General features: G+C 39.7%; 1 protein-coding gene across 1 annotated transcript in view; it reads left to right on the top strand.

Annotated features, from left to right (window-relative positions):
* Positions 1-1700: 1700 nt before the first annotated feature.
* The window catches only part of LOC124137393 (RYamide receptor-like), a 67570-nt gene continuing 56843 nt past the window's right edge, over positions 1701-12427 (top strand). The window contains exon 1 of the mRNA XM_046503678.2: positions 1701-2756. Coding sequence (XP_046359634.1) covers positions 2064-2756 — 693 coding nt within the window. The 5' untranslated portion in view covers positions 1701-2063. The remainder of the gene's footprint in view (positions 2757-12427) is intronic.

The raw sequence follows: 12427 nt of genomic DNA on the forward strand, positions 1-12427 counted from the left end.
ATAGGACGTGCATTTGTCAAACCAGCGTTGCATCAAATCGCTAACATAGATCATACCACTTGGAAACGCTGCCGTGAAAACAAATAATACTAAATGTCAGAATTGGTAAATTGAATAATTATTTCCATTTGCATAAGAAACTTACAACTTTGTTTACCAATATATATATACCATACATTTTGTATTATGTTTTGAAGTGAATAACTGTAAGAGAGAGAGAGAGAGAGAGAGAGAGAGAGAGAGAGAGAGACAGAGAGAGAGAGAGAGAGAGAGAGGGAGGGTAGGTAGGTAAGCACAGCTTTAGAGTGAGCAAGCGGGGACCCTAGTAATGGGCTTCACACATTGTACCCTTGTGGGGAATCGAGCCCGTGTCTTTGGAGTGCGGTGTGAACGTTTTAACCACTAGGCTACTCCGCCGCTCTTTCAACACTAGAGGCGTAACGGCATTTTAGATTCACTAATACTTATTTGGTGCCCTTTTTGTGGGTTGTTCAGGTGAAGACTTGACCTGCCTTTTCACGTGTTTGTGATGAATGCAGCCGGTGGGGCAGGATACGCTCGCCTTTTCCCAAACAGCTGGTATCATCACTATCTGATAGTTATTCATAAACAATTGCTCTTGATATAGTCGGGATCGTGATTTCTTATGATTATGGAAAGTGTTTTGTTGCTTGTAAAAAGTCTGTTTGTTATTATCAAGATGTAATTTGACGTTCTTTTCATACTCGGCTGATATGGCGTATGATACAGCGACTTAGAAGAGAACTAAGTAGAAATATTATGTAAGCAAAAACTTTTCGACGATTTGTTTCATCATAATATGGACTTACGCTGTGATTAACATACATTAATAAGCGATGAACCGCCCTGGTGGTCTAGTGGTAAAACGTCCCCTCGGTGAACTTGTCACAATATCGGGGACCGCCTTGTCTAGTGGATAGAGCGTCTGTCCAGAGTGGAAGGTCGTGGGTTCGATCCATGTCAAACCAAAATACGTTAAAATATTGTACTTGTTGTTACCCTGCCTGGCGCTCAGCATCAAAGGGATAAAACGACGACTCGTTGGCTCGGATTCAGTATATACTGTGTCTGAGTGGGGTATTCATGATAAACTGCGGCATGGTATCTCAGTGAGCTGGCATTAGTCCGGACTATAGACTAAAATCTAGTCTCTGAAATGAACATATCGTACATAAAAAAAACAGTTGTTCAGTTATCTTAATAAAAATATAATAAAAAGGAGCCCAGTGACTCTCTTCATTTTCAGCAGAAGTGATCTAGACTTGCCAAACATTATAGACTTGCATGGGCTGTATTTGATATATATTTGTATCAGGGTCTGTAAGACAGACTATCCGGACTAGAACATGTACAAGAACACACTAACACACAAGCACGTGCATGCACGTCGCCATATAAGTGCAATAATCTTGAGCGCGACGTTAAATAAACCTCATTTCACCTCACCTCGTGAGCGATGAAGAAGATCGATGTAACATGAATTTTATATCCGTTTATATATTCCTCTATGCCTTCACTGATACACATTAAAATACGTTTTTGAACTTTGGAAAGATAACATTATTACTTTTTGTCGATATGTACTTTTAATTTTGCACTTGGAACTCTTTTTCAACATTCCATTCTCTTGACACGTTGAACGTCCCTCATATCTTAATGTACATCAACAGACACCGAGCCTTAATCTGGCAATTACGACTTCCTTGCGACTACGAGCCGTCATGAAAGGAAACATACACTGAAAGGCACTGTATAAAGAACACAGTCGCTGGAAGTCCCGTCTGTCGTTTCGATACCCAGGGCACAATGGATACCCCTTGATAAGGAAGAGTCACGTATATCTGTTAGCGAATCGGCCCAGTGGGTTTTCCAAGCGGAGGACTGTGGTAACATTATTGACTGATCCTGGCGCAGGTGTAAGCGGCAGCGATAGAAGCCAGAGGCAAGCCGACTCTCTACGGCTGAGGTAGAGTCAGGGAGATGGACATTATTCTCGGCTCTTGGGACCCATTATTCATTGAACCGCTAAGGAGTAATAAAGAATGAACGATACAGACCTACAAGATCAGTTTCCTTGGAAAATCTCGGAGTATATGGAGATCATTCTCATCATAATGTACTCGATTATTACTATCACAGCAATTGGTGGGAACGGTGTTGTTTGCTACTTAGTTTTTGCTTACAAGCGGATGCACACAGTTCCTAACTATTTCATTGTTAATTTGGCGGTCAGTGATTTACTGTTAGCGGTGTTTTGCATACCTTTCACTGCTGCTGTTAATTTGAAAAACTACTGGCCATTTCCTGCTGTAATGTGCCCGGTGCTTCAATATATACAGGGAGTGACTGTGGTGCTCAGTTCTTACACGCTTGTTGCCATGAGCCTGGATCGTTATATTGTGATAGTGCACCCTTTCCTTAAAAGAATCACACCGAGAAAAACAGTCTTTGTGATAACGGCAATTTGGACTGTATCGTTGGCGATACCGCTACCTATATTCTTGAATTCAAAACTCGTTTACTATTCAAATACAAGTGGGCAGTGTTTTGAGGTGTGGGAAGATCATTCAAAGAAATATACATACAGTGTGGCATTGATGGTATTACAATATTTTGGACCCCTTGTGATTCTGATATTTTCATACTCCAAAATCGGCTACAACATCTGGGTAAAGAACTTCAAAAGCGACGAGGGGAACAAACGCCGATTACAGTTGGCCGCTGCGAAAAAAAAGGTGAGTGATGATTCAATAACACTGGGGTGCCAGTTATCGTTTGTGTGTCAAGCATAGGTTCTGGCTAAGGATATATATTGACTTGATGGAATTATGTGAGAAAAAATGGTTGAGGTGAAAAAACGGAACTTAATCTTGATCAATATCCTTGTGTACATATAAATATATAATTGTAACAGTATGAAGAGTAAGGAAATAGAATAAATGAAATTCGATGTAACGTGACCATATTGATGCATTCCATATATCGATAAACGGTTGTGTTTTGAATGGACTGCCAGTGTGAAGTGATGGGAACTTTGGTATCAACGTCTCGGTCAATGCTCGTATTTCGGACTGTTGTACTTGTACAGTTCTATAATCCTAGCCTTCTGAAATAGCACGCCGCACGCCTCAGTTTAATATTGATAATTCCCAAGTCAGCCGGTTTATTCTGATTTGGCGAATTGTAAAAAGCGAGCGGCAGGCAGGGTAACATCAAGTACCACCTTTTAACTTCTTTTAGTATGGCGCGGGCAGGGGATCGACCTTCCGCTCTATCCATAACACTATGGAGTTGGTCTGTCGGTATCATATAATGGAACAACGTCATGGTCTATACAAAGGAGTATAATTCCCTTTGGTGAATTGAAATAACTCCTTGTTTAAATTACCAATGGGCTCTGATCCAGTATCAATACAAAGGTTCTCTCACCATCCTCGTACTCATAAGAACTGTTGCCTCTATTATATACATATCAATCTACGTATAAACTTTGTCAGAAGCAAATGGAATCTCTGTTCACGTTTATGCTAAATTTTCTTGTGTTAGGTTGCATTCTTGAAGTGTCAGAGTGTCAGAGTAAGCTCATTATTTCAACGCATTTTAACCCTTGAGTTACGCTCCTGGGAAATCAGCGACTGGATAAGAAAAGTCTGTGTATCATCTAAGGTTACACGCGCGGTATCTCGAGCTGATAAAGTATACAAGGCACAGGAAACTGCATGCAGCTAGTGTATACAGAAACACCAGAGCAGGTTGAAGTAATGGAAAAGTAGGTTTTGCCGAAACGAAGTGAATAAGGTCTATCTTGGCGACTATCAACGCAGGTCTAATGTAAAGTGTCATCATCAGCCTCTGCGGTTTACAAGGACAATCCGATAAACATTCATTTCTGGATTATTTGTGGGTTAAATTGTCCTCTTCGCCCTAATGTATGCTTGCTTTGTACGTGTCTGTTCTCAAAAAATATGTTTCGCAACATTAAAAAATGCGTGGAACCAATGATAGACATGTTCTGTTTCAAACATTTTCGTATTCAACAAAAATGGACTAGACGAGAATTACAACTTACATTTTCCAAATGAAATAAAAATCATTTCTCGTTTATCATATACATTGCCGTATATCTATTCATGTTTCATGAGTGTCTGAATCGTCGTCTCCCTGTAGACGTTGTTCCAGGGCTCGAAAATGGTGTGGACAAAGTGGAAAGAGCATAGACCGGAAAGTAGCAGTCATGGGAAATACGGATATTCGTTTTGGGATCCCTTAAGAGTTGTGGTGGATCCGCGGATGTCGATTCAATTATGCATACTGATAATTTGAATGTGCCTTTTTTAATGTAAACCACAACAAAACGAGATAAACAAACATAAACGTTCCACACATACACATGCTTTATAATCCTTCTTGAAATCCTTCTTGAAAACCATATCGAGAGAATTTCGCTATTTGAAATTATTCTTTCTTTGCAAGTGTTTTACAGTTATATTTTATATGTGGGCATGGCATGTACAGTTTACCAAGTTCGTTGTGAAGGCCCATTTATGAATCACTGAAGACAACGAGCCTTTTGGCATCGTAATCCCATTATGCTGTTCAGTCTTAACGAGTTCAACTTAAACTGGATAGCACATCTTGTCATTCTCGAAGTCGAGTGATATTTTTTCGTTACATGATTATACAGCGATTTTCATGAGGCCAACTGGTATCCGCACCTTTATGTGACCCATTTTTCCAAGACGATAATTAGCTACTAGAGTCCACAAGGTCTTATTTCACTGGCATTTGGAATTGGAGCAGAAGACTAATGCCGCCGACTTTGCATTGACCATTCTGCTTCCTTTGACTGGAATGTGAAAGACACGAGTGCACTTTATACCATAATAACAGACTGAGCAGTGACAGGTCAAGACATTGATGCTTAGCGTTGGCTCCGAGTATCTGAGTATCATATGGATGTTATTTTCACAATGGTCTGAGACAAACGGCTTAAGGGTATAAAGGGTTCAATTATTGTATATATGGAGACCTCGAAAAAAACCAATGTATGTCGGATTGTGCTGGGAATGACCCTTATCGCGAGCTACTCATTAATGACAGTCTATCCCTATGACGACTCAATTATAATAGTGCTAGATCTGTGTCGGTATCAACGTAAGGCGGGATCAACGGGTGTCAATGGTGGGGCAGGATACCTGGTATCATCATTATTTGGTAGTGATTCATAAACACGTGCTTATAATATAGTCGGATTCGTATAATACACTCGTACAATAGACTAGTGGAGATTTATTATGATTATGAAATGTTTTCGGCGCTTTTATTGGAACTAAACGTGAATCTAAACAAGAGAATATTTTATGGTGATTACAAATAGTACACGATTACATCAATCTAATACTGATACATGATCAATTAATATTAGGCTTCAAACTTAACAATAATACGTTTATTATAAACTAGTGATTTGCGTAATGAAAGTTATATTATTATTATTATTTATGAACAAACATGTCTTGCCGTAGCTCTTTTCAACCTCAAATCGTTAGGTGCATCGGAATCATGTGACATTTACTTACTAAATAACAGAAATGTGTTTCAAAATGTCCCATCTATTTGCAGCTGACAGATGAAATAGCCTCTGGATCATATCTCATATGAACTGAGGATATGTGAGTGTACAGTATACAAGTATAACTACAACTATATGTAGCTCCAGAAATAGGTGACCCGTGAAGATTCCGGGGTAGAATAGGTCTTCAGCAACCCATGCTTGTCGTAAAAGGGGACTATGCTTGTCGTAAAAGGCGACTAACGGGATCGGGTGGTCAGGCTCGCTGACTTGGTTGATGCATGGCATTGATCCCAATTGCGTGGATCGATGCTCATGATATTAATCACTGGATTATCTGGTCCAGACTCGATTATTTACAGACCGCCGTCATATAGCTGGAATATTGCTGAGTGCGGCGTTAAACAACAAACCAACCAACCAACCAGAAATAGGTACTTTCCGATTAAAACAAGATGTGGGAAATCTTGAATCCATTAAATGTCTATAATAATCAATATTCCAAGTTTAATGTGGAATCTGGCAAGGTAAATAGTTTGCTTCTAATTGGGTTCACAGCCGTCTATATTTGAAATGGTATTAATCAAGCGGACAGGTGGTTAATACGGGCGGGAGAGACCGGTATTTTGGTACATTACACTCCATGCTGAAATGAAAACGCCACAGAGATAGATCATAAAGATTCGTAACCATGGCATGTGCTCTAGTGGTGCCGTTTACTGCTAGAAGGGCAGGAGAAATTTAAAGCACATTGTAAAGCCATACCATGTGCTCAGACCGGCTTTCTAAAACAGGAACACTTCAAAACTTTAATCTAATTTCTTAGCTTTTAATGTCAGTGTTATTCATGTACGTATCTATACTATACAGATGGTTTAGAATGTTTTACGATGAAGTCAGATTTATTGCGGCATGTTTGTTAAACTTTTAATCTACAATTTGACATTTTGTGAGAATTAAAATCATAACTATAATTCTGCATCATAACAATTAGTGGAAGGCTTAATCATTCACTAAGCTTATTGGCACATTCACATTGAGGACATTTCAGTTTAAAGAAACTTAAGATAATGCGTAGATGCAGTCTAAATGCTAATGTTGAAATGGACACATCCAGAAAACCAGTGGACCCCCCCCCCCCACACACACACACACTACCACGGAAATACCACTGAGGTCAATTTATATCTTGGTGAGTGAGTTGGGTTTACCGCCGCTTTGAACATTACTCCAGTTATATCACGACGTATCAATGTGGAAGGAAAGCCCGAAGTATGTCTGTAGTTCGTTTACCACTTTTTTTCAAACCACGAGTGCTGACAGGCCTATAAACACAATCTGGGCGAACCGGGATTCGAACCCAAGATCACTGACATAGATTTTATGGCGTGCCCAAGGGACGCAAGATGAACTCTGCACAGAGAATTTCGGCCCGTTAGGCCACCAATACCTCATTCGCCCAAAATGACTGCATGTTCCCGTGTTTGTTTAGATGAACACTTGACTTTCCTTTGCATGTGTTTGTGGAGGGTGCCAACGTTGGGACAGGATCCTCTCACCTTTCGCGAACACCTGGTATCATCACTACTTGACAGAGATTCATAAACACATGTTTATGATATAGTCGGAAATGCACACTGGACTCTTTTTGACTCCAAGAGTCCTTACAATTATTTGTCGAAAGTTAGCGAATTGTCACAGTTGCATCTATTTGACTTAAAACATAATCTTCGACATGCCTAAATCAGCAGAATGTAGTTATCATATCAATGTTTACTACTCGTTTTACTTTTTTATCTATCTTTTTAAAGGTTTTGTATATCAGGTAATATTTGAATCTATACTTTTATTCATGTACATCCCTCCTTGAAAGACAAGTTCATGAATAGGACTCCCTCGCCACCTACTTTTATTCATGTAGTAATTTGATATGTTATGAAGCGGTACTGATACACACAAAAACGTCGTCTTTAACGACAAAGAGCTGATACATTAAAACAAGTACATGTATACTATCTCGTCATTGATCATATCTGTCAATCCTTTCTAAAGCGTTCACCAGTTGTATGCCCTATGTTGCCCCATGACCTGCCGACTCCCAGGTATACTATCTCGTCATTGATCATATCTGTCGATCCTTTCTAAAGCGTTCACCAGTTGTATGCCCTATGTTACCCCATGACCTGCCGACTCCCAGGTATACTATCTCGTCATTGATCATATCTGTCAATCCTTTCTAAAGCGTTCACCAGTTGTATGCCCTATGTTGCCCCATGACCTGCCGACTCCCAGGTATACTATTTCGTCATTGATCATATCTGTCAATCCTTTCTAAAGCGTTCACCAGTTGTATGCCCTATGTTGCCCCATGACCTGCCGACTCCCAGGTATACTATCTCGTCATTGATCATATCTGTCAATCCTTTCTAAAGCGTTCACCAGTTGTATGCCCTACGTTGCCCCATGACCTGCCGACTCCCAGGTATACTATCTCGTCATTGATCATATCTGTCAATCCTTTCTAAAGCGTTCACCAGTTGTATGCCCTATGTTGCCCCATGACCTGCCGACTCCCAGGTATACTATCTCGTCATTGATCATATCTGTCAATCCTTTCTAAAGCGTTCACCAGTTGTATGCCCTATGTTGCCCCATGACCTGCCGACTCCCCGGTATACTATCTCGTCATTGATCATATCTGTCAATCCTTTCTAAAGCGTTCACCAGTTGTATGCCCTATGTTGCCCCATGACCTGCCGACTCCCAGGTATACTATCTCGTCATTGATCATATCTGTCAATCCTTTCTAAAGCGTTCACCAGTTGTATGCCCTATGTTGCCCCATGACCTGCCGACTCCCAGGTATACTATCTCGTCATTGATCATATCTGTCAATCCTTTCTAAAGCGTTCACCAGTTGTATGCCCTATGTTGCCCCATGACCTGCCCACTCCCAGGTATACTATCTCGTCATTGATCATATCTGTCAATCCTTTCTAAAGCGTTCACCAGTTGTATGCCCTATGTTGCCCCATGACCTGCCGACTCCCCGGTATACTATCTCGTCATTGATCATATCTGTCGATCCTTTCTAAAGCGTTCACCAGTTGCATGCCCTATGTTGCCCCATGACCTGCCTCGATACTGTTCCTTCTGTCAGCATTAATCCAATTTGTGTTTGTTTTTTCCAAAGTAATTGGCATCTAGGACCTGCGTTCGGGTGACTATAAAATACGGTTCAATGGGCACTCACTCACTCACTCCTTGCCAGATTCTGTATGTACATCCCTCCTTGAAAGACAAGTTCATGAATAGGACTCCCTCGCCACCTTAAGACTCAATCAATTCGTTTCATATAGCAGTATTTGGTGACGACAAACATATTCCAATGACACCGTGAATGCCCATCTGTGGTTGAGTAGAGCATCACACTTCGGTCAAAGTAGGAATACTCTTTCCAGGCAGTGTATGTGATAGCTGCGTACGGATCAGTGAGCCTACGACGAAAAAAATAGCTCCTCCACTTTTGATCACGAGTCCATGTCTGCATAATTGCAACTATTCTATCAGAAGTTTCTTTTATGTCTGTTCCTTCTTTTAGCCCAGTTTTTACCTTTATATTTAATCTCATTCACAGGAAGCGCCCTGGAAATGGCGTATTTTGGCACTACAGTTAATTACGCCATTCCATAACACACGGGGCATGCCGTTCTATTTAAAGTTATCCGATAATAATCGCTGGAGGTTTTTTCACATAAACATCCAGAGAATTATGTGGCCAACACATACACAGATTCTAATTGTATCTGTATAATTGGAAGTGCATATTGGAACCCGAGAACCCACTGTAGATGTTATCAACACAAACGTCTGTGATTTGTTTCTTATTTCGAAACACATGTGGTATTTTCCGAGGGCAATATGTCATTCAGCGAGTGCCTGAGAGTGGTTCAGAGTTTATTACGTAGTCGACAGAGAGGATTCTGGCAAAGACATCAAGGAACGAGTTACGTACATAATATAATCGCATTACTTATACGAGGACCTTAGCTCTCAAAGGAGCGGGTCTGTTTTAGCACGAATGAATCTGTACCAATATAGGCCATTGCCGTTTTATAACTTCTGGCATCATTATACTCAACTAACTGTCGGAAAGACTGCATCTCCGTGTGGCATCTCTTCAAACTATGTCCTTTATAACATTACCACTTTGTGCAAAGTGTAAAATATACTACTAAAGATTCTGAAAGATTTCTGCTTCTTGGTGGAGCAAATGAAGTTGTCTATATATTTTCCTACAACCATCATTATGAGGTCCAAACCAATTATTTAATCTGCACGTTTGGACGCACCATTTTAACGCTTTGTTTGTTTGTAAATCAGTTGTAAATACTCGCATGGTATAAATGATACTATATCAGTCTGTGTAAACATAATACAATATATATAATAAAGTATAATAGACCAGTCAAACCGCCTCATCGGTTTCAGTATTTGACCTATGCATGAACATTCAGAGTGACAAAAAATATTCACAACACTGCATTGCCAGAAGGATGTCTTCAACTTTCCAATGGTCTACTTTCCCTTCATGTCGAGCAATATTCCAGTAGCTCCAGCCTTTGGTATCTACATTTCACAACTTTTGAGGTGCATTCAAGCATGCTCTTTCTACGAGGATTTAAAAGAGCGCACCATACGAGTTGTTTGATCAAGGTTACATTCAAGACCTCAGTAAAACTTTCAAACCGTTTCCTGGTAGACGTGTGTAATTTCCTATTTTGCCTTCTTTTGACCATGTGTTCTCATGTTGTTTTAGGTGAAAAATTGACTTTCTTTTACACGTGTTTGTGACTTGCTCCACCGATGGGGCAGGACGCGCACACGCACACTTGTCATCACCAATAGTTCATAGTGATTCATAAACACATGCTCATGCTATATACTGAATCAATTTCTTGTGAATATGGAAAGGGTTTATTTACTTAATAGTTATGTTATAATCATGATGTGGCATTCTGTTCATTCTCGGCTGATATCTCGTATGACACACACAATGACGTATCTGCTTACTATGTTGCTTTTTGAGTTAATAAGGCAAGATACAGATAGACAGGTTTTAATGATTTATAATGCAAAGCAAAGCATAGGTAACTGACAGATTTTTGCATGCCAGGGGAGGTTTCAAATGTCCTATTCATTGAATATTTTGAATCTACATCTTATATCTAAACTGAAGTGGAGAGATTAGCATTACCTCTTGGTATTCTCAAGAGGCCAAATATACATGCTGTTAGGATAAAATAAACACTAATGTAGACACCTATGATCTTTACTGCAAATGTAATGCATCACACTTATCTAGCCCCGTTCCGATAGGCTGGATAAGTAGTAGGAGCAGCTGAGTATACATATCAAAGAAGATAATATCACACATATTTATTGATCCGTGCTTAAGGGACATCACTGTACGTGTACGCAGACACTGCATCCTCACCAAGACCGGCTAATGGTCAATAAGTAAAGGTCACCATCAGGTTGACACACCATCAAAATAGATTAACAGAAAATAAATAAGGTGATGAACGATAATGATACACCACTTAGCAGTCTAAAAAATATATAGAACATCGTTATCGTGGTCCTTATCTTGGTGGCTGGTGTTAAACTTATGGTTGGTGTAAACTTTTAACTTTTATTGAATCCATACATCTCAACCTTGGTTGTTTCAATTTGAATATTTGAGGATAAGATGAGATATATCTACACATGTGAAATTCCAATCCTTAAACATGTAAAGGAATTATATTAAGACGTTACGAATATTTATTGAAATAGCATGAAACTGCCAAGGTGGAAATTGTAATTAACCGCAGATTCTAATACAGTTAACGTTAATTACGTGGGTTTGCTTCTTGGATGGGCATGACTTTACCGTGGTTGAAGTAGATATAAGCTCAGATGATTAGCAGATACCCTGGAGGTATGTAGATTTTTTTTTTTTTTACACAGAATCCCACACGGGGGTCTTTTGATTTCAATTCTATCAACACAAGTAGATTAAAGTAGCATATTCCGAAGCTACGAGTCGATTTTACTTACTATCCAACATCATTCTAAAAAGCAATGTATCAATATGTGGCCAACGTCGACGTTTGAGACCTTCATGAAATAATATAGGAGCATCACCTTGCAAAACAATATAAACTTCACTTCCTTCATCCGCCTAAAACCTTTGCAGTCTAGCTATTGCATGCAACGATACGATCTGTATTGTTAATAAAACAATACCTAAAAGGCTACGTGTGGTAAACAAATCTAAACGTCAAGTTGAACGAAAAGCATTTCTTTTGTTCACATGGTTAATTGGTCAAGAGTTTTATCTGTTGATAAATATCGCCAGTCTGTAGATGTGGCACAATTCCCTTAAGGTGTTATTGTCGAAAGTGACGTTACTATTCCATGACGTCAACGTTATTAAACGTCTTGACCTGCTACCTAGTCACATCCCCTCTCACCAAAGACTTCGGTATACGCAGACACACATACAGACAGACACACACACACACACACACACACACACACACACACACACACACACACACACACACAGAGACACAGACACACACACACACAGACACAGACACACACACACACACACACACACACACACATGAATGCAGCGAATGATCACTTAGAAACAAGAAAACCATACTATCATTACTCCATGTTTGAAATCCAATTATAGAACATATTCCAAGAGAACCGAAACATCTGGATTAAACTTGCATTTTATTTGCAACGTGAAGATACTCGGACACAACACTGGGTCTA

The sequence above is a fragment of the Haliotis rufescens genome, unplaced genomic scaffold (assembly GCF_023055435.1).
Source record: "Haliotis rufescens isolate VD_foot unplaced genomic scaffold, xgHalRufe1.0.p SCAF_20, whole genome shotgun sequence".
Classification (NCBI taxonomy): domain Eukaryota; kingdom Metazoa; phylum Mollusca; class Gastropoda; order Lepetellida; family Haliotidae; genus Haliotis; species Haliotis rufescens.